The following is a 24143-nucleotide window of genomic DNA, read 5'->3' as shown; positions in this document are numbered from 1 at the left end:
CGGCACCTGTCTTGATGCAGGTAAAACCCCCGAAGCTTTGAACCTGGGTCATGCTTTACTAATGACTGTTGTCCCACACTTGCAGGTGAAAAACGATCCACACGGCGAACGAGTCGACGCTGCAGATTTGTCTGTAATGTAAACAATTTTACAGTGAGCTGTGAGCTTTCTGTGATCCAAGCTTGTGTGAAGAGCTCGGGGGGGGGGGGGGGGGTATATACACCAATCATCCAAAACATTAAAACCACTGGCCGATAACTGAATAACGTTGGTTATCTCATTACAATGGCACCTGTCAAGGGGTGGGGATACATTTGGCGGCAAGTGAACAGTCAGGTCTTGAAGTTGATGTGTTGGAAGCGGAAAAAATGGACAAGCGTAAGGATCTGAGCGACTTTGACGAGGACCAAATTGTGATGGCTAGACGACTGGGTCAGAGCATCTCCAAAACGGTGGATCTTGCGGAGTGTCCCCAGTATACAGGGGTCAGTACCTACCAAAAGTGGTCCAAGGAAGGACAAACGGTGAACCGGCGACAGGGTCACGGGCACCCTAGGCTCACTGATGCGCATGGGGAGTAAAGGCTAGCCTGTCTGGTCCGATCCCACGGAAGAGCTACTGTAGCTCAAATTGCTGAAAAGGTTGATGCCGTCTATGATAGGCTGGTGTTAGAACACACAGTGCATCACAGCTTGTTTATGGGGCTGTGTAGCTGCAGACCAGTCATAGTGTCCATGGTGTCCCGTGTCCACAGGTGAAATCACCTACGAGGGGCACATGAGCATCAGAACCGAACCATGGAGCAATGGAATAAGGTGGCCTGGTCTGATGAATCACGTTTTCTTTTACATCATGTGGACGGCCGGGTACCTGTGTCATTTACCTGGGGAAGAGATGGCACCAGGATGCACTATAAGGAAGAAGGAAAGCCGGCGGAAGCAGCGTGATGCTCATGGCAATGTTCTGCAGGGAATCCTTGGGTCCTGGCATTCTTGTGGATGTTGCTTTGACACGTACCACCTTCCTAAACAGTGTTGCAGACCAGGTACACCCCTTCATGGAAGCTGTATTCCCTGACGGCAGTGGCCTCTTTCAGCAGGATCACGTGTCCTGCCACACTGCAAAAGTTGTTCAGGAATGGTTTGAGGAACATGACCCAAGAGTTCAAGGTGTTGCCCTGGCCTCCACATTCCCCAGACCTCAATCCGATCGAACATTTGTGGGATGTGCTGGCAAAACGAGTCCGATCCATTGAGGCCCCACCTTGCAACCTACTGGGTTTAAAGGATCTGCTGCTAAGGTCTTGGTGCCAGATACCAGAGGACACCTTCAGAGGTCTTGCGAAGGCCATGCCTCGATGGGTTAGAGGGTTTTGGTGGTACGAGGGGGACCTACACACAATACTAGGCAGGTGGTTTTAATGTTTCGGCTGATGGGTACATATGGAGAGAGAGAGAGTGAGTGTATAAATGCACAGTAAAAGTCCACATGAAGCCAAAGTATTGGGGGAAAGCGCCGTTATCAACACAAGCTGTTAGTTTACAGACACAAGCTGCAGTGGGGATGGGGGTGGGGGTGAGGGGGGTAAAACATTTGGGTCTGGCTTCTTTTCACCATGCAGCGGTTTCCACGGATAGCCCCCGTAAAGTGAGCGAGGAGTGACTTGGCTGGCCGCGTATCGTTTACATCCATCTTTGACTCGGCGGGCGCCACGGCAGACCTGCATTCCACGGATCTGCTGGAACATTCAACGAGAAACGAAACAATGGCTTCACCCACCTCCACAAAGCACAATGCAACCAAACATAGTTTACCCATTCACTGCCAAAGCACCACACACACACACACACATACAAAAAGAGGGCTCGGGGTGGTGGTGGTGGGTCTCTTTTAGAGTGCAAAATTACAAAGACACCGCAAGCAGACTATGACGTGAGCGATTATAGTAGCTGTGATGATGTGTAAACTCTCGGTGCTGTGTTTTGTTTTCTTTGTAGCCTACATTTCACCCACCGCCGTGTGTGTTAGTGTAGTGCTGGAGACAGAACAAGCCAGCACAGAACTATTCCCTGATCCACATCTGTTGTCAGAAAATGAACGCTTAAAAATTGATGTCCAACCCCAACCTCCCACAAGAAGAAAGTAGGACAGGTGAATCTGGTCTTTCTCCATGCTCATGAAGTATGTAAGCTCCGTGGTTTAACGTACAGTACACCGTCTGACGTCTCCACCGTGGGCATAGGCTTCCTATGAACGGCCATAGGTTTGGGGGGCGGGGGGGGGAGAGGAGAGCGTAACAATCTTCACAAATGGAGCCAGATTTGCCCATCATTCATCCTCAGTACAAAACGGAAATACACCTGATGTGAGATATAAATAAACATTACAGGGGAAGGACAACAGCCTGGGAACCGGCTGAATCTGCAAGCTTGTGTTTTTACATTGGCTCTGACATAAACCGTCTGGCCTCCCCTCCCGTTTCAGCTTTCCAGCCGACCTGGACCGGGTCGGACCAATCACAGCCGTTTACGTAATATGGGGGCGGGTTTGATATGGTGACGTACAAGCCTTACCCCCCGCCCCCAGCCCCCCGTTCCGTGGACTCTTGCCTCTGACCGGCTAGTACTCGCTGCCTCCGGTGGTTTGATTGGTTAAGGGTCGGGTGGGGTTAGCCAATCAGAGACGGACGTACAGAGGCGACAGTGTAAGACTAGTAGTTTCTCTAAAAGAACAACGAACAACCGCACTTACAGCTTTTGTTTATAAGGAAGATATGTTTGCTGCACTTCTGACGTCCATCCAAATATATATATATATATACTAGAAGGGCCCCGCTACAATGTAGCGGTTTGGTTCTCCACCCGTCTAAATCTCCCTCCTCTTCATCCTGCCAGCTAACCGCCTTCCCCCTGCCCCTAAACCCCCCACCCCACTCCAACTCCCCCCCCCCCCAATGCTCAGAATCATCTGAAATGCCCAGTAAAGTGGTTTTTAGCCATTTTTAGAAAATGCATATTTTGCATAATTATGCATAATTATTTTAATTTTCTGCTATTTTTCTGGTCCTCTGGAACAATAACTACCACCTCCCCAAAAAAATGAGGATCATAAGTGCATTTTTGCAAAAATGCATATATTTTGCATAATGCCAAAACATTTCTAAGTCCCAGAAAATTTTTTTTATATAGGTGAAAAAAATCAAAGATGCTCAGAATCATCTAAAATGCCGAGAAAAGTGGTTTTTAGCCATTTTTAGAAAATGCATATTTTGCATAATTATGCATAATTATTATAATTATTTTAATTTTCTGCCATTTTTCTGGTCCTCTCTGGAACAATACCTACCACCTCCCCCAAAAATGAGGATCATAAGTGCATTTTTGCAAAAATGCATATATTTTGCATAATGCCCAAACATTTCTAAGTCCCAGAACATTTTTTTTTATATAGGTGAAAAAAATCAAAGATGCTCAGAATCACCTGAAATGCCGAGAAAAGTGGTTTTTAGCCATTTTTAGAGAAATTCGTATTTTGCATATTTATGCATAATTATGCATAATTTTAATTTTCTGGGATTTTTCCCTTACTCTGAGACAATACCCACCACCTCCAAAAAGAATTAGGATCATAAGTGCTGTAGTTTTCGGTCCCGCTATCTACACTAACACCACACACACTAACACCACGCACACACACACATTACGAAAAAAATGTATATATATATCCCGCTCTCAGGGTCGCGGGATGATTTGGTGAACGTTTAAGCGCCACGTCACACGTTTCCGCTGCTCTGATTGGTTGTAGTTCTAACCAATTGCGTCCAGAGGCTCGGAGTCCGCGCCCGTTAATAACGCCCCTTGGAAACGGAAAACTAACTGAGAGGAGCCACACTAATTAGCATTTGCGAAACTAATTAGCATTTGCGAATTCGGCTGGTTCCCGGGCTAGAGGACAACATAAAACATGGCAACTGGTTTTTGTTTTTTTGTTTTTTTTAAAGCCGGCCCCTGTTCAAGAGGACCCCCCCACCCCTCCCCCAGCCTCGCCCTACACATCAACATTAGAGTCCATAAATAGCTTTAGATTAGTTGGATGCATCGGTGGAGCAGTAACCAGCCAATACCGGAATAAAAAGAGTGCCCGTCAGGCGGGAGACCCCCCCTCCCCAAACACCACCACCACCTCCACCTCCTCCTCCCGTCTTTCCTTTGCGCTCTCGTTAGTGCTACGTAACGTGACTGAAGAGTCCCTGCTGTGTTGTGGTCTGTCCTCCCGTGTCCCGGCCCTCGCCCCTTCCATCAGTCCCTCTTCCCATTGCTCTCCTCGGCGACCTCCTCCACCTGCGGGCCGGGGAAGGCGTGGTGGTACAGGTGTCTGTGATTTGCTGCTACGTTGTACAGCTTGTAGAGAGCCTGGAAAGCAGACAGGGACAGGGCTTTGCAGTCGCTGGCATGGCACAGGTCAGCGTTAAGGTGCTGCTATGGTGTGTACATGCACTTGGACCTTGCCCTAAACTGGGTTTACATGGACTCTCCACACACACACACACACACACACACACACACACACACACACACACACACACACACACACACACACACACACACACACTTGTCCTTCTATCTTGTGAGGACCCCTCATTGACTACATTCATTGCCTAGCCCTTACCTCTAACCATCAGAACAACACACCTAACCCTAAAACTATCCCAACCCTAACCCCAACCCTAAATCCAAGTCCTAACCCTAACCCTAAATCCAAGTCCTAACCCTAACCCAACCCTAAATCCAAGTCCTAACCCTAACCCTAAATCCAAGTCCTAACCCTAACCCCAACCCTAAATCCAAGTCCTAACCCTAACCCTAAATCCAAGTCCTAACCCTAACCCCAACCCTAAATCCAAGTCCTAACCCTAACCCTAACATAGACCCTTAAAGAAGTGGCGACTGGACAAAGTGTCCTCACACTTCGCAAAAAATGTCCTCACTCCGATGGTTGAAAACTCAAGTGGGTCCTCACAAAGACAGAAGTACAAGAACGCACACAAACACGGCGTCCTCGCCGAGGCACAGGTAAAAGAAACAAGTTATACTTTTTCTCTTTTGTTGTACATATTTACAAAAACGAACCCCCCCCCCAAAAAAAGTATGCTCCCCGTTCACTCAATCCATTCACACTTAACGTCTTCATCATGAATATGCAAATGAGATTTGCTCGCTTGTTTGGCTGAATGAAGGCCAAGTGCAGCCGCAGTGCGCTGCTAAACTACGAGTACAACTTCCAGAGTCACAAAAAGCAGAGGGAAAATGCTTTCTGCAAAACCAGATGTTCCCAATTTCCTTATTAAAGTGCCAGAGCAAACTTTTTTTTTTGTTGCTTTTTGGCACCGTTGTCTTTCTGGGTGACCCTAAAATGTTCCCTGTGTATCTCTGCCTCTACTAGCGCTCCCGTTGGATTGGAGGGACTGCTTACCTCGTTGGTGCTTCCCTGTTGAAAAGCACACACAGAACACGTAATATGAGCAAACACGCACATGTTCAAATCACATCACAATAAAACAACATGCGAAAGACTCATGGAAAAGTCATCCGTTGTTAGTTGACTAGAGGCAGATCTTTTTTTTGCTACTGGTTTTGATGGGAGCAGCGCCACCTGGTGGTTCATCCTAGTGTTCAAGTTCCATAAATTATTGAGACGCGTATGTTTCTCAGCATGGATCCTCGTGTCTCAGGACTAATGCAGATATGCTTTAGTTATACTTAAGTTACACATTCAAGCGGCTAATTCATTTCTTTATTTGCCACTGATTTAACTGGGATTATCACCCCCACACTTCATAGTAATACTTCATAGTAATCCCTCATAGTGGTGCTTCATAGTAATGCCTCATAGTAATACTTCATAGTAATCCCTCATAGTGGTGCTTCATAGTAATGCCTCATAGTAATACTTCATAGTAATCCCTCATAATAATGCTTCATAGTAATATTTCACAGTAATGCCTCATAGTAATACTTCATAGTAATCCCTCATAGTAATGCTTCATAGTAATCCCTCATAGTAATATTTCACAGTAATCCCTCATAGTAATGCTTCATAGTAATGCCTCATAGTCGTGCTTCATAGTAATGCCTCATAGTAATACTTCATAGTAATCCCTCATAGTGGTGCTTCATAGTAATGCCTCATAGTAATACTTCATAGTAATCCCTCATAATAATGCTTCATAGTAATATTTCACAGTAATGCCTCATAGTAATACTTCATAGTAATCCCTCATAGTGGTGCTTCATAGTAATGCCTCATAGTAATACTTCATAGTAATCCCTCATAGTGGTGCTTCATAGTAATGCCTCATAGTAATACTTCATAGTAATCCCTCATAATAATGCTTCATAGTAATATTTCACAGTAATGCCTCATAGTAATACTTCATAGTAATCCCTCATAGTAATGCTTCATAGTAATCCCTCATAGTAATATTTCACAGTAATCCCTCATAATAATGCTTCATAGTAATGCCCCATAGTCGTGCTTCATAGTAATGCCTCATAATAATACTTCATAGTAATCCCTCATAGTAATGCTTCATAGTAATACTTCATAGTAATGCCTCATAGTAATCCCTCATAGTAATGCCTCATAGTAATGCTTCATAGTAATGCTTTATAGTAATATTTCACAGTAATGCCTCATAGTAATACTTCATAGTAATCCCTCATAGTAATGCTTCATAGTAATACTTCATAGTAATCCCTCATAGTAATGCTTCATAGTAATACTTCATAGTAATGCCTCATAGTAATCCCTCATAGTAATGCCTCATAGTAATGCTTCATAGTAATATTTCACAGTAATGCTTCATAGTAATGCTTCATAGTAATCCCTCATAGTAATGCTTCATAGTAATATTTCACAGTAAGGCCTCATAGTAATACTTCATAGTAATCCCTCATAGTAATGCTTCATAGTAATGCTTCATAGTAATACTTCATAGTAATGCCTCATAGTAATGCCTCATAGTAATACCTCATAGTAATACTTCATAGTAATCCCTCATAGTAATGCTTCATAGTAATACGTCATAGTAATATGTCATGTAATGATACATTAATATAAACATTCCTAGCAGAAAGGATTCTGAATATTTGGAAAAACATTGGCTGATGCCATTGTTTGATTGCTCTGTTCCGTAAGTTTTATGATCAACTATTTAAAATCTTGACTTTCTAAAATGCACAATTTTAATCACACAACATGAGAACAATGCTGTGAAGTTGACATTTATATTTTGAGATTGCGAGACATTCATCCTGTTTCAGAGTGCATTCCTCTGACTGAAAGTGTATCCCTGAAAGATAAAACCTAATTATTCTGCGTCTGACGGGCAAATCCAGAACGGTTCTTAGGTTGCAAATGAACGACGGACTCGAAAAGGGAATCAACACATTCTTTAACACCCCCATGTAGCTAGAACAACTGTTTTCACATACAAATGAGGACTAAAACAGGAAGCACCTGGGATGAACATTTTCCCCTAAACGGATTATTCCTTACACGCCGAGTGTCTCAGTTCACGCCGGGTCACTGATCACAGCCTACTTTTTACAGCTTCCTTCACTAACAAAAGCATCTCTGCTCTCTCACGGCCATAAGTCTGTCTCTCTTTTCATCTGTGGCATGAGATGCAGAGCCAAAGCGTCTCTAGTCCTTCCGACTGACAGGATGTGATCGGAGCTGTCCAGTATTTCAGACCATCAGCCCGTTACGGTGCAGATGTTTGGTTTTATTAGCCAACACCGATTACTGGCATCACATCACTGCAAATCTACTCCCTGGTTTATCTACAATAGTGTTTCCTACTCCAGACCTCAGGAACCCCTGGTACTACTGGTTCTCTTCTCTGCCAAGTATGCCGTCTTAGTATGCCGGGTAGCGTGGCGGTCTATTCCGTTGCCTATCAACTCGGGGATCGCCGGTTCAAATCCCCGTGTTGCCTCCGGCTTGGTCGGGCGTCCCTACAGATAGGATTGGCCGTGTCTGGGGCAGGGTCGCCGGATGTGGGTATGTGTTCTGATCGTTGCACTAGCACCTCCTCTGGTCCGTTGGGGCACCTGTGCGGGGGGGTAGGGGAAACTGGGGGGAGTAGCGTGATCCTCCCATGTGCTACATCCCCCTGGTGAAACTCCTCACTGTCAGGTGAAAAGAAGCGGCCGGAGACTCCACATGTATGGGAGGAGGCATGTGGTAGTCTGCAGCCCTCCCTGGACCAGCTGAGGGGGTGGAGCAGCGACCGGGACGGCTCGGAAGAGTGGGGTAATTGGCTGGGTACAATTGAGGAGAAAAAAGGGGGCGGGAGGGGGGAGTATGCCATCTTATCAGAGAGCTTTTAGATCGACACAACAAGAGAATGTAAATAGCTACCCGGCATGACAGAAAACCAGCAGCACTGGGGGTGCCTGAAGACCAGAGTGAGGACCACTAACCTTCACGACAGGTTTGGTATGGACACATCTGTTTTCTGAGGCTTACCTGGTCCCACAGTGCCCCGGCGACCTGGTCAATGACGGCGCCCAGCTCGCGGTACTCCCCGGAGTAGCGGATGTAGGCCCAGGTGCAGAGGGTGATCAGCGCCAGGCCCAGGATCATGTTGCACACGCTGGCGATGATGTCAACGCCCACAAAGCCCGTGATGCCCGCGGCTACATACATGATGAAGATGACCACAAACAGGGCGGCGGGAGTGCGCGCAGCGTGGAAGATGTTCTTCGAGTCGTTGTGCTTGATGTACTGGACAAAAACCTCGTTGATCTCCGCCTCCAGCTGCTGCAGGTAGCGGCGGCTGAACTCCTCACCTCCCATCTTCTTCACCCCCCGGAAAACCTGCAGGGCCTCCTCCCTGATGGTGCTGTGTCTGGCCTGCAGCTCACTTGGCGCCAGGAAGGGACGGTCGCCCCCGCAGACCTGCTCAGAGAGACGGATCAGGGACAAATAAAAAAAACATAAATGAAAGGAAGGGGTGAATGTACATGTAGAGGGATCATGAAGGTTTACAATGGCCTTCTTCTCCAGAATGTCCCAGAAGCATTTGACATACCTCCTCCATTTTCTTGTTGTACAAGTCCTTAGCAGCCGCGACTGCAGCCAAGTTGTTGGCTTCCGCGGTGGCCTGAGAGCAAACATGTGAAAACATAGTGTGCTGACTTGCTTTAATTGGAAAGGAAATTGGAGAAACAACAGCAAGGATGAAGTAAAAGTGGGGGATTTGCAGCAAAGATCCTGGACTGGATGCAAACCCAACTACAGTAGCTACAAATACAACGTGCCAGCAATTGGCTGATACTGGCTGCAAACTAATTTCCCTGCAAGGGACAATAAAGACACTTTGACTTTGACTTTGACTTGACAATAGAATTACAGATCATCAGGAAACGGTTTTCATCATCACGAAGGGTCAACAGGGAAAGACCGACCTGCAGCATGGACTTCGGATGTGGCAGTTCTTCACCTTGGTAGATTTTGATATAGGCCTGAAACAAAGGAAAGACAATTGCCAATCGCAGCACATCTATAGGTAGAGTTTGTCTTGGTGACCTTGGTGCAGGGACATATTGACAACTTGCAGAGTTCATGCCGACACACACGTCATAAAACCCAAGCCCCTAGATGAACTGCAAAAGGACTGCACAGGAGTAATTGTCAGTGACTACACGTTTCAGACAACATACAAACACCCATCCATCCATTATCCAAGCCACTTATCCGAAATTTGGGTCACGGGATGCCGGAGCCTATCCCAGCCGCCATTGGGCGGTAGGCAGGGAGACAACTTGGACAGGCCGCCAGTCCATCACAGTGCCGACACATTCACACCTAGGGACAATTTAGTATGGCCGATTCACCTGACCTGCCTTGGACTGTGGGAGGAAACCGGAGCACCCGGAGGAAACCCACACAGACACGGGGAGAACATGCAAACTCCACACAGAGGACGACCCGGGATGACCCCCAAGGTTGGACTACCTTGGGGTTTGAACCCAGGACCTTCTTGCTGTGAGGCAACCACGCTAACCACTGCACCACTGTGCCGCCTCAATATACAAACAAGTCCACATTTTTTTTACTTCTTGCATTTGAGTTCAAGTACTAAAACCTCGGAAAAACAAAGTTACCTGGAGACCTTTGCTCACACAAGCGATCGATAAATTTTGAAGTGAAAATTTGTGTGAGCTGTCAGCACCTGTATACAACAGAAATATGGTCCATATTTCTGTTGTATTTGCCAGTATGTACAGCTTTGAGTCAGGAATCAGGTACGCTTTGTTATTTCGTACATGAAATGAAACAAAATGCCGTTTCCCCCTGCCCGCAGCAGTGCAACACAAAGACAAAAGACAAGAACACACATATCCAAACTAACACATACACCCAAACAAAACAAAACAAATCACTGTCCAAGGGAACGAACGCCAGCCAGGATGACTGTCGGAACTGCCAGTCTGCATGGGCTAGCGGTTAGCTTAGCCTGCCCCGCTTCCGCGTCCTGTCAGACCGTCCTTGGTGTTACCTCATCGGGCACAGCTCTGGGCAAGGCCAGGGTCCCTGGGCCCACAGGACGCAGCAGACCAAGCTCTCCCAACCGATCCAGCGCCAGCTCTCCCAGCCATCAAACCAAGACAAAACTTAGATGCGGACGTGAACAAAGACACTGCGTGGACGGTACTGGGTGAGGCCGCCACAAATGTGAATTGGCGCCGCCATCTTCCCACACCGGAAGCGGAAGCATGACATTGACATTGAAATACTCTAATAAAAGACAGGGGTTATGATGGACCGCCATGGCCTTCCATTACAAGGATGAATAACTACTTCCTCATGTAGTAAAAGGACATAAAAATGGTTATCGAAATCTTTAAAAGGTCTTAAATCCAAAGTAAAAAAACAAAACAAAACTACTACTGCGACAAGTCTACTGACTTTGAAGTATTCGAGCAGTCCCCGGCATGTGATGTTGCTGCCGTTGATCTCCTTCACATCCAGGTTGCAGGGGCTCAGCAGCCAGGGGACCAGAACCTGCAGGTGGTTGATGAACTCCCTGTCAATCTCTACACAAGGAAGACAAGCAATCGAGAGGACACCGTGTCTTTTAGATGAGGAGGATGTGTTGTTACGAATACAATCCCCAGGCTCACCCAACTTTCTCCTCGGCATTATGTGGAGGGCCACTCCTACACGACACTGGGTCATGCAGGGTCATCTTTACTGGTCTCAAAGAGGAATTTGTGTTGGCCAATCAAGGATGCTGTAGCATGCGTGCACACGCACACACACAACACACACACTCTGTCATCCATCCACCTTAGCATATAACAGCCCATTACATCCACACAACATGCCTGCATGACACTTCTAATGGCTGAAATGGAGGAACAATAAATATCATGACAACACAGTAGACCCTACTATGCCCCCATGTAGTGAGATAGTATAAGAAAGACAGCAATTTAAAAGAGATACTAGCTAACATAATACAATATTATATCCACCTCCCGTTACTCATTTACTCAACAGCTGGACTGACAACGGCACTGGGATAACTTAAACCTATTTAATGTACAGTGATGTCGTCTATACCTTCTCCCAGACAGCATAAGCTCACACTCTCAGAGGACAACACCACAATCTTCCTGTAGCAGGGGTAGAATTGGTCTGTATTTCCTTTTAAAGTTGTGTGCAAGGTAGACGCTTTTACTTACTCAAGCTTCTACTACTACTATGTTCGGCTGCTCCCGTTAGGGGGCGCCACAGCCGATCATCCGTTTCCATCTCTTCCTGTCTTCTGCGTCTTCCTCTGGCACACCAGCCACCTGCATGTCCTCCCTCACCACATCTATAAACCTCCTCTTTGGCCTTCCTCTTCTCCTCTTCCCTGGCAGCTCCATATTCAGCATCCTTCTCCCAATATACCCAGCATCTCTCCTCCACACATGTCCAAGCAATCTCAATCTTGCCTCTCTTGCTTTGTCTCCAAACCGTCCAACCTGAGCTGTCCCTCTAATATACTCGTTCCTAATCCTGTCCTTCTTCAAGCTTACTTACTCAAGCTTAAATTCATAAATATCACATTATCCAAGAGGGTTTTACTTTGATGGAAAGGTGAATTTAACCAAAACCATTAAGGAGATGTGTAATATTTTCTCCACAATTGTACTTGGCCAATTACCCCCCTCTTCCGATTCATCTCGGTCGCTGCTCCACCCCCTCTGCTGATCCGGGGAGGGCTGCAGACTACCACATGCCTCCTTCGATACATGTGGAGTCACCAGCCGCTTCTTTTCATCTGACAGGGAGGAGTTTCACCAGGGGACGTAGTACTTGGGAGGATCACGCTATTCCCCCCATTTCCCCTTCCCCCCCAAACAAGTGCCCTGACCGACCAGAGGAGGCGCTAGTGCAGCAACCAGAACACATACCCACATCTGCCTTCCCACCCGCACACACAGCCAGTTGTGTCTGTAGGGATGCCCGACCAAGCCGGAGGTAACACGAGGATTTGAACCGGCGATCCCCGTGTTGGTGGGCAACGGAATAGACCGCCACGCTACCCGGACGCCCCAATATTTTCTTTTAAAAGACAGAGGACAGTCCACTTGCGACTGTTAGTCCTATTGTTCTGATGAAGTATACATATATCTGTGAAGCCGAGACAGAGGCGCTGTACCTTTGATTCTCCCATCGAAGTGTGGGTTAGTGGCGACCTTGAGGCCCGGGTGGGGCATCAGGAAGCAGGAGATGTTTGTGAAGCAGGAGTGGATGTGTTTACGGACATTCTGCAGCTCCTCGTGCTGGTTCTCTGAGATCTGCAAGATGAGCAGACACGTGACACGGATTCACCACGACCTGTACCGTGTGTTCTCTGGTTCTTATCATGGGGGGGGGGGCTACTCTGAGTCGATGAAATCGAAGCGACTAAACAGAACTAGACTGACCCTTCAAGACCAGTAGAAAGGATGTTTTACCTTGAGTCTCTTCTCGAGGAACTTCATGCCACCGTCCTGTCCATAGGGAAACTCATATGGAAAACTCCAGTCTCGAACTAAGAAAATCATGGACTGTAAATAAAAAAAAGAAAGAAGAGTAAATGTCCATAAAATTCTTCTATGGCTCTTATTTGTGATATTAAGCAGATCTTGGGAAATTCTTAGCAATACCACTGTGAATAATATTTCACTCAGGTCGGATTAGAAATTTTACCACTGTCATAGTTCATATAAGATGACATGACATGACATTACATGCGCTAACATGACATGACATGAGATAACATGACATGACATGAGATGACATGACATGACATGACATGAGATAACACGACATGACATGACATGAGATAATATGACACGAGATAACATGACACGAGATAACATGATATGACATTAGCTAACATGACATGAGATAACACGACATGACATGACATAACACGACATAACATAACATAACATGAGATAACATGCCATGATATGAGATGAGATGACATGACATGACATGACATAATATGACATGACATGACATAACACAAGCTTTGTAAATCCCTGTATGAAAACTGTAGTTAGCAGCAGCACGGCAGACATAGCCAGTGCAAATGACAAGCAAACACAGTCAAAAGTGCAATGACTAAATTCAGTACGGTGCACACTATACATAGGTCAGACCGGGGGTATGGTCAACTGCTCGGATACAAATCGGAACGATGTACAAGAAAAAAATGTGGGGGAAAATAGAACAAGCAGTACGACTGTTAATAAGAGCGTTTCATAATGAAAGAAGTGAAACTGCACCTGGAATGGTTTCAGGAACGTCTCCTCCATGGCTAGCCTGCCATATTCTGTGAAGAGCTAAAACACACAACGCACCACACAAACACAGAGCAAACTGAAGCCTCCCCGCTGAAACACCACAACTACGTCCGGGAGAGACTGCTTTCTGCCCCTACAACAACATCGTCCTGTATGACCCTCACAACGGCAAGGTGTGAGTTTGTGAAAATCGGTATATACACCGGTTATGTTATTATGACCGATGGCGGACCCGGGTGCGTGTTTCATTTTAAGCCCAGGCACAATACTGAACACCAATGAGATTTTAGCTGAGAAAGTGTGAAGTCTTTGTGTTGTCGTACACGATCTCGGGGTCGTTTCGTGTGATGTGGTGTATCGGGAGGTGTCTGCCGTCACCTGTAAGTGCTGCAGGTCGTCTTCCTGCACGTTCTGTGAGATGTTGTACACCTGTGGAGGAAATACACACACATACACGTATATGTGCTTCATTTTCTTTAAAATGGCTCTCTCCTGAAAATAAAAAAAAAACTGCTATGGTCAACAGGTTAACAGCAAAACACAGTTTGTTGTGTAGAAACAAAATGTTACAAATGATTCAAGCAAAATAATGTTTTGGATTGATATGAAAAACGAAGATACTTTGATTCGCCACATTCACTGTCTGTTATACAAGTGGACATGCAGGATTGTTATTGTTGATATTATTATTATTATCATTATTATTATTATTATCATTATTATTATTATTATTATTATCATTATTATTATTATTATCATTATTATTATTATTATTATTATTATCATTATTATTATTATTATCATTATTATTATCATTATTATTATCATTATTATTATTATCATTATTATTATTATTATTATTATTATTGATGTTATTAGGGGGCAAAGCAGCGATGCTGCAGGGTTGCTACTGTAAGCGTTACAATAATTTTTATTCTCCTCTGAAAGCATCTGGAAAGTCCCAGAGCTCCAAAACCGCTGTTAGGCTCCCATGAGGCAATGACAGCTAGTCATGTGACCACACGGTGGCGCTGTGTTGAACACGTCTATGACGTTTTCCTTAAAGCCACATTATACTGTGTAAGTAGACCAATGGACACGAGCCCTCTGTGTGTGTGTGTGTGTGTGTGTGTGTGTGCACGTGTCTGTATCTATGTGTGTGTGTGTGTGGGGGGGGGGAGTCTAAAGACTCAATTGTAAGAACCTAAATGAATAAGGACGCTAACAGGAATGTACGGGATGGTTTTTGTTTTCATTCTGATTTCTTTTTCAGTCTAAATGACATCAATAAGTTATGCTTAAAGACACAATGTGTGAGTTGGTTTACTTAAAGACACAATGTGTGAGTTGATTTACTCAAACATCCATCCATCCATCCATTATCCAAACCGCTCATCCTGCTCTCAGAGTCGCAGGGATGCTGGAGCCTACCCCAGCAGTCATTGGGCGGCAGGCGGGGAGACACCCTGGACAGGCCGCCAGGCCATCACAGGGCTTTACTTAAACAATTACACGAAAATAACGCATTCACAGGAACTGTGTGAATATGCAAATCAAAATATTGCTTTTCCCTCCAAAAAAGAACTGTATTACCCATTTCTCTTGATGTCCTGAGCGAACTGACCACCCTGTTGTGTTGTGTTGTGGTCCCATGTGGAATCGTACCTGCACCTTAGCAGTCAGTTACTACTGGATCCATTTGTCGTTCATCCTCTAAAGCTGCGGATGGCAGCTATGAGTTTAAATAATGGATATTAGCCAACGCAAAGACAGAAAGCAGCGACTTACATGTCGTTCCTCACTGCAGGCTGGCAGAAGTCTACACACGTGCTGATGTATAGCTGTCCCTCAGTACATCCAGTGACATACAGATTCATACCTGTGACTGTGGTGTGACAGCACGCCGAATGACTTGTTCGAGATAAAGGAAACCCTGTCATATTCACTGAAGTTATGCATACAGTTTCTGCTTTCAGTACAGCTATCGGAGTGCTTTGTTGTTTAATATTTCAGATGCAATTTCATGCCAAAATGTTTTATCCCCGCTACGCCAAACCCGTGTTCCCAGTCTGCGAAGGCATCGCATACAAAATTAAGCAGGGCACATGCAGTATTTGGTGACTTCAGAGCAGCAGACGGGTAAGAAATGACACACGAGTTTACAGCAAAGCTTCCTGGAGGGTGTCAGTTGATTTTTACGGGAATGTCTTCGCACGTATTTCCTCACCCGGCACGCTTTGTTCTTGTCCTTGTTTTTCTGCCCTAGAAGTATCTGGATGTCAGAAAGCATAAGAGCTACAGCGGCCAGATGGCAGGCAGGGTCAAGGTCTGCCCCACTCCTCAGACAACACTACAAATTCCACTGAAACCAAAACCAAACTCCACTGACACCAAAACCACAAACTCCACTGATACCAAAACTACAAACTCCACTGATACTAAAACTACAAACTTCACTGACACCAAAACTACAAACTGCCCTGATGCCAAAACAACAAACTCCACTAACACCTAAACTCAAACCTACACTGACACCAAAACTCCACTGACACCATAACCACAAGCACCACTGACACCAAAACTACAAACTCCACTGGTGCCAGAACTACAAACTGCCCTGATGCCAAAACAACAAACTCCACTAACACCTAAACTCAAACCTACACTGACACCAAAACTCCACTGACATCATAACCACAAGCTCCACTGACACCAAAACTACAAACTCCCCTGATGCCAAAACTACAAACTCCACAGACACAAAACTATAAACTCTACTGACACCAAAACTCCAAACTCCACTGGTGCCAGAACTACAAACTCCCCTGATGCCAAAACTACAAACTCCACTGACACAAAACTATGAACTTCACTGACACCAAAACTACAAACTCCCGTGACACCAAAACCAAACTCCACTGACACCAAAACTACAAACTCCACTGACACAAAACTATGAACTTCACTGACATCAAAACTACAAACTCCACTGACACCAAAACTATAAACTGCCCTGATGCCAAAACAACAAACTCCACTAACACCAAAACTCAAAACTCCACCAAAACTCCACTGACACCATAACCACAAGCTCCACTGACACCAAAACTACAAACTCCCCTGACGCCAAAACCACAAACTCCAATGACACCAAAACTACAAACTCCACTGACACCATAACCACAAGCTCCACTGACGCCAAAACTACAAACTCCACTGATGCCAGAACTACAAACTCCCCTGACACCAAAACCACAAACTCCAATGACACCAAAACTACAAGCTCCACTGACACCAAAACTACAAACTCCACTGACACCAAAACTACAAACTCCACTGACACCAAAACTACAAACTCCCCTGACACCAAAACTACAAACTCCACTGACACCAAAACTACAAGCTCCACTGACACCAAAACTACAAACTCCACTGACACCAAAACTACAAACTCCACTGACACCAAAACTACAAGCTCCACTGACACCAAAACTACAAACTCCACTGACACCAAAACTACAAACTCCCCTGACACCAAAACTACAAACTCCACTGACACCAAAACTACAAACTCCACTGACACCAAAACTACAAACTCCACTGACACCAAAACTACAAACTCCACTGACACCAAAACTCCAAACTCCACCGACACAAAACTATGAACTCCACTGACACCAAAACTCCAAACTCCAGCGACACAAAACTATGAACTCCACTGACACCAAAACTCCAAACTCCACTGACACCAAAACTATGAACTCCACTGACACCAAAACTCCAAACTCCACCGACACAAAACTATGAACTTCACTGACACCAAAACTCCAAACTCCACCGACACAAAACTATGAACTCCACTGACACCAAAACTCCAAACTCCACCGACACAAAACTATGAACTCCACTGACACCAAAACTCCAAACTCCACTGACACCAAAACTATGAACTCCACTGACACCAAAACTCCAAACTCCACCGACACAAAACTATGAACTCCACTGACACCAAAACTCCAAACTCCACCGACACAAAACTATGAACTTCACTGACACCAAAACTACAAACTCCCCTGACACCAAAACCAAACTCCACTGACACAAAACTACAAACTCCCCTGACACCAAAACCAAACTCCACTGACACAAAACTACAAACTCCCCTGACACCAAAACCAAACTCCACTGACACAAAACTACAAACTCCCCTGACACCAAAACTTCAAACTCCACTACAGCACCACACTGTGGCCCTGCATCCAGCACTGGCACCATTTGGCCAACTAGAACATACTTGTCTTCACAGATTCTTTGGAACATGCCGACTCCAATCCAATAGATCACTTTCAATTTCTGCCATATTAGATTTTATCTTTTTATCTGAATAACTTTTTTGCTACCCTTCTTAGGCCATTCATCAAATTCACACAAAACCTGGAGTGGACCATCTTGTGACCATCCTCCATAAATGTCGACAGATAACTAATAGGGGAAATGATTTGGCAAATATCAATTTGTGAAATTTCCTGAAAACAGACTAACAAAGCTGGCCATAACTTACTGACCATTCATTAAAAATCTGAATAAAGGTTTTATTATTCCAATTCAGTCTGTGTGGCGTTTCCTTCAATCCACTGGTGATACTGGTCTGACTTCCTGCCAACCACCATGTGTCAAGAAGAAGAGGCCAGGTCAGTCTTACATGGCTTACTGTGTTTTCATCACCCAAACCAAATTCTGACTTTGTACTTTGACAAATGTTAGTGTTTAATGGCTTTACATTCACCAAATCCCCCCCCATTGCACAATAACTTAGATTTGCATGAGTGCATTCATATAAGAACATGTGAGTTATTTGATTTGTAAAATTGTTTTAGAAGATCTTTGACACTGTATTTATATGATCATTCAATACTAATAAAATGCTGCTTTAGAAAGCAGCATGTGTCTGTATGTCTGAAGTCTACTACGACAGAATCTCTCATCTCCAAATCCGAGCCAAGAAGTCAAAGTAACTGTACCTGCATGGAGCTTATCATGGTGCTCAATGCGAACACCGTGGCCGAGTCTCTCAGGGTGGACTGGCTGTCGAAGGTGCCCTGCGTGTCCATCAGCAGTACCGCCACCTGTCGAATGAGACGGGGTCAAGCCACACGTTCGCCCAGCAGCCTCAGCTTCTTATCCAGTTGTTTGTTGCCTAGCGGCTTGTATGTTCTGTGTGTTGTGTGTCGCTAGACTCGTAAGATTTGTGAAAGTGATGTGTGATGAGTGTTTACACTCCTTTCACAGGGATTGTAGTCAGCGAAGTGACAGGATTAGCCCCTAGTACTGTGTACACTTATTCAAAGGGTATTTACAACCTCTTGCTTTCAGCCAGTATTACCCAAGTCTGTATGTATTCCTGCTGATGTTTCTCACCACAGCAGAGACCCACAGATTTTTTTTTCCTTTTTCTAAAAATGTTAGTTTTGTTTTTAGTACTTGGTTTAGAAATTACCTATTATACACTAAGTTCCTCTACTGCCTTACCTAACCGATTTACATGTTGTACTTTGTGACGTTGTGTGTGTCTGAGATGAATTTCTAGTATGTGAAAACCTGTTTGGCTAATAAAACCGGTTCTGATTCTGTGAATGGGAGTAGCCCAGAAGCTGCAGGAACAAGCTTGTGGCTGAAACGGCAGAGGTTTGAATCCCTGAACCAGTGGTTCTCAAATCCAGTCCTAGAGGACCACCAGTACTACTGGTTTTCTATGCTGCTGGGTAGAGAACTGTGTTCACCTAATGTGCCAGGTCTAACAACTCATCCCCTAAAATACTGGCATACCTGACACCACAGACCCCTAATTGTACCCAGCCAATCACACCACTCTTCCGAGCCGTCTCAGTCACTGCTCCGTCCCCTCTGCTGATCCGGGGAGGGCTGCAGACTACCACATGCCTCCTCCCATACATGTGGAGTCGCCAGCCGCTTCTTTTCACCTGACAGTGAGGGGTTTTGCCAGGGGGACGTAGCACGTGGGAGGATCACGTTATTCCCCCCAGTCCCCCCCCGACCAACCAGAGGAGGCGCTAGTGCAGCTACCAGGACACACACTCACATCCGGCTTCCCACCCGCAGACACGGCCAATTGTGTCTGTAGAGGCGCCCGACCAAGCCGGAGGTAACACGGGGATTCGAACCGGAGAACCCCGTGTGGGTAGGGAAGGGAATGGACCGTTACACTACCCAGACGCCCAGATAACCACCTTTTACAATAGAAAGCAGACCTTCTGTGAGGTGTTTATTGATATATCAGTGTCTTGATACACCAAGGATCTTTGTCAGGATGGCAAAAATGATACATCAGTAAACATCCTGTGAGATGATGACAGGCAGTCTGGGGACTATTCTTCCTGTATTCGAGTTATTTGAGTATGCTGCATTTGACTATTTTAGCTGAATGTGCTTCCTTTATCTCTACAGTTGCTTGTCCTGGGAAATCCTCTGTGACTGTATGTTTAGTCTGTGAACGTGAAGTGTGGCTGTGGTAAAACAAAATATACACATTCAATAAACTCTCCTGAGGATGAATCAGGTTTAAAATAATAAATAACAATGTAAAAAAGTGATAAGTAGATGTCATGGTATCATATCACACTGAATGTTATTATGTTGGTTCATTGATGGTACTGTAGTTTAAAACGGACCAGGTCTGCACTTATCCGCCTAGAATATGACACAAAGACTCCACCTTTCGTCCGTCTGGTTTGTTCACCAGGAAGACTTCGCTCCAGATCTGGATTCCCGTGGTCTCCCTCTCTGAGCCGCCCCTCCAGGAGAAACCGGTGAGAGGCTCCTCAGCATCCCCCAGCCAGTCCTCTGACACCTGCAGAGGGCACAGTCACAGCAGCTAATTCACGGGGTCACACTGACGGAAACCACACCACAATGATAGTCGCCATTTTACTTACAGAGTAATCAAGTGCTCATTTTAAGCCTCTTTCCAGTCTACTGACATTTAGAAAAGGGATTTTAAAAAAGGGGTGTAGATGAGGGGCAGGTGGTGATGGTGGTGTCCTACAGACAGACACAGACGAGACTATCTAGCTAGCTAGCTAGTTAGCCAGACAAATAGATAGATAGCATGCTAGCTAGCTAGCTATCTGTCTCTGCCTGTCTGTCTACATCTCTCTTTTGGAGAATTTATGTTTACAAGAAAGTACACTTTTTTTAAGATTATTTTTTGGCATTTTCCCCCTTTATTGGATAGTGATAACAGAGAGAGACAGGAAAGGCAGGGGAGAGAGGGGGGATGACATGCAGCAAAGGGCCCGGGCCAGATCCGCACCCAGACGGCTGCTGTAAGGACCCAGCCTTATGTGGTGCCTCTCTACCAGGTGACCCACTGGGGCGCCCCAGAAAGTACACTTTTAGGTATGTGGTTAATAGGTCACTCATCACATTTTGGTCAGAAACTCCAGTAAGTTCACCTCATACACCAATAGTGCCACCTCGTCTACTTGTGTTTGTGAGGGACGAGTCAGTGGTTAAGACAACCCTGCTAAAAACAACCCTGCAGAGCAGACAGACGACGGACTTACATTGTTGTACATGTAGCGCAGCATGAAGTCCATGAGGAAGGACTTGCCCTTGCGGAAAGCTCCGGCCACAGAGATGGCCACCACCTCGTGGTCCCTGACCTTCTCAGCCAACAGGATGCGGCTCAGCGCCGCCTCGTCCAGCTCGAAGGTGTGGTCATCCTTGACAAGCAGCACCTGGATGGGCCGTGCCCGCCCGTCCGGCTCCTCCTCCTCGGAGCTCCAGTCATACACATTTTTGTCACTGAAGGACCCTGCAGCACCAGTCACACACAGAGAAAAGAAGAATGAGACAATGTCATCAGTGCTAGGGGAGAAAAGGAGGGCGGGGTGCATGGGAAATGACAAAAAAAAGATTCCTTGATGGTATTTTGAACACTGAATGTGGTTTCATGTGTAAAGATTAAGGAAAAATACTTCAGTAGAGAGCAATGGATTCACGGGAATTGTAGGATTTTATAGACAAAAAATATAAGGTTATCCCACAAATTTAACTTCATGGTATGTGTAGACCTGCAGTTGATCCTGAGTTAATCCCCGACTACCATGACAATATCTAAATATAGGCCTACTTCATCATGCATGCCACTGCTTGGAGTTGTAAGTCTCCATGGAAAGTAAACTAAAATGATGCAATATCATATGAGTGAGTGAGCATCGAGAGCCCATTGATGGAGAGCAAACTCAGAGCTTCTGTCAAACAACATCGACAGGGGAAATCGAGTCCATTATGCTTTTCTAGGAGTCACCGGTCTGACATGAACAGTGAGTCTATGGGGACTATTAACGATTTCTGCTGTGCTGATCCATAGTAATAGTAATATACAGTGATTCAGAGCTTCTCCCGCAGGCAGTGACTCAGTCTCTTCTGCATATCTGCTGTCATATGTACATAATGTAGGCCCTACTGTACAGATAGGCTGATGAGGGACACACTGATTTGAGGATATTTTCTTTTTAACTGAATTTTTTTCAATTTGCAAACCCAGCTGCGAGTCTATGAAAATTAGGCTATATTATTATAATTATGAACACGATTGCAAAACAAATGTTACTTTGATCAAGCCAATTGTTTTTATAGCTCGGATCTCTAGAAAACTCTAGACCATTCATCCTAAACCACAGCGTGTGACGCTAACTGGATATCTGCAGATTCAGTTAATCAGCGTCTCTGGCAAGACTCCGAGACCATGAGGTGTGGCAGATGAAATTTCAGGGGAGGCATTAAAATTAATGCAGGGTGTCGTGGGTGCACAGTAAATAATTGAAGGGGAGACTCGTCCGGGGGTCTCTTCATAGACACAGGCAGAGGACTGTCAGTTTTCACTCCCATTTAGGCCTCACCCTGGATGAGACCTACCAACCTACTGCCGCCCATAAACACGCCCATCATATAGGCATCTCCTCATTTCCCCCCCGTAATGGCAGAATACAATGTCAGAAGACCACCGACTAGCCTGCTGTCCTCTATAACTGGGTCATCCAGACCAACTCTCCTCGATGTCAGGAGGCAGCGGTTCCCCTCTTACCTGCACGGCCCCTAACTGTGAGACATTATCCTATCTTCACTTTCACTAGGCCTTTGTTTAAAGCTAGGACGAGTGGGTAGGGCAGGACAGATGTCAGACAGTGATGTCATGGATAACAGGGATGGGGATGATCATGACCAAAGTGGCAACGATCACCATCATCGTGAACTGTGTTCACTGGTGTAGTATGGTAGCAAATAATGTGTCCCGTCCTCCCTTCAACGAAGCACAAGCAGCGACCCGTTCGACACACTGTGGCAAACACACCGAAAATGCTCTGCTTGTTTTACGGCCTCGGGGGCCTGTGTTGTTCACGACAATGTCATTCCAGAAGGCCATTCCTTCCTTAGAAGTCGCGTTCCGGAACTAGGATTTGATTTTTTTTTAAATCCCAAATTAATTCAAATATATACTTGTTAGGATGGACAGATTATGGCTATACACACGTCTGGAGAGAAAAGCAGGGTTTATCCCCCCCCACACACACACAAATAAACCTGTAAAATATACCCAGAATCAGATTATAGGCCAGATGATACAACATCTGCTTCATCATGGAGCCTATAATAAACACCTTATTACAGCCGCATCGCTGACACCCCTCCAGCCTCACCGGGCACAACCCCCCCCCCCAACAAATCAAGGAATCGTGCGATATTACAACACACTCACCCCAGCTGTCTCGGTCTTTGCGGTTTCTCGCCATATCGACGTCTGACCCCGTTTTATCGTCGGTAAACGACCACACGGCGGGCATCGGTATCCGGGCAAGGGAGGATGCCTCGCCGACACCGAGCGATGCTCTGATCGCAGGCGGATAATGGAGGAGCCTGATTCCCCGGCCGCGCTGCAATACCCAGTACCCTCGACGGGGGGCAGTGTCGTCCGTCGTTTCCCCCGCGGCGGGGTGGGGGGGGGGGGCTGCAACGGTTTGGCGACGCTGGAAAAAAACTCGCCGATCACGTCATCAGTGACGACACGACCGGAAAATGAAATAAAATAATAAAATAAAATAAAATAAAACGCAGTTTCGTGCGCGGATCGGCCGTGTGGCGAAAGTGCGGCTCTTAAATGTATAAGCGTTGCGTTTCGACGGCAAATAAAATAAAACAAAACGCAGTTTCGTGCGCGGATCGGCCGTGTGCCGAAAGTGCGGCTCTTAAATGTATAAGCGTTGC

The 24143-nt window shown here is 45.6% G+C and overlaps 1 protein-coding gene across 2 annotated transcripts; it reads right to left on the bottom strand.

The window, feature by feature from the left end:
- Nucleotides 1-4279: 4279 nt before the first annotated feature.
- On the bottom strand, nt 4280-23718 carry atl1 (atlastin GTPase 1). Of its 2 annotated transcripts, none has more exons than XM_056295860.1 (14): nt 23638-23718; nt 21440-21690; nt 20590-20724; nt 18878-18982; nt 14235-14285; nt 13839-13895; nt 13020-13112; nt 12722-12860; nt 10978-11105; nt 9474-9530; nt 9098-9169; nt 8533-8964; nt 5473-5487; nt 4280-4412 (listed from the first exon to the last, which is right to left on the bottom strand). In XM_056295860.1, exons 1-14 carry the CDS (start codon nt 23669-23671, stop codon nt 4299-4301), a joined length of 1683 nt encoding a protein of 560 aa, XP_056151835.1. In that variant the 5' UTR covers nt 23672-23718; the 3' UTR covers nt 4280-4298. The 2 variants fall into 2 exon arrangements, with proteins under 2 accessions (XP_056151835.1, XP_056151836.1); XM_056295861.1 differs by having other exon boundaries at nt 23632-23671.
- Nucleotides 23719-24143: the final 425 nt, after the last annotated feature.

The sequence above is a fragment of the Lampris incognitus genome, chromosome 16 (assembly GCF_029633865.1).
Source record: "Lampris incognitus isolate fLamInc1 chromosome 16, fLamInc1.hap2, whole genome shotgun sequence".
NCBI classification, from domain to species: Eukaryota; Metazoa; Chordata; class Actinopteri; order Lampriformes; family Lampridae; genus Lampris; species Lampris incognitus.
The sequence above is the reverse complement of the archived record's forward strand: the minus strand, read 5'-3'. Positions and strand labels throughout refer to the sequence as shown.

Bases quoted from the DNA above. Each gene is read 5' to 3' on its own strand.
- atl1 (XM_056295861.1), bottom strand. From the start codon at position 23,671: ATGGCGAGAAACCGCAAAGACCGAGACAGCTGGGGTGAGT. The intron at 21,691-23,631 runs GTGTTGTAATAT...CTGGTGCTGCAG, and splicing joins CCGAGACAGCTGGGGTGAGT to GGTCCTTCAGTGACAAAAAT. The intron at 13,113-13,838 runs GTGCAGTTTCAC...TTTTATTTACAG, and splicing joins CGTTCCTGAAACCATTCCAG to TCCATGATTTTCTTAGTTCG.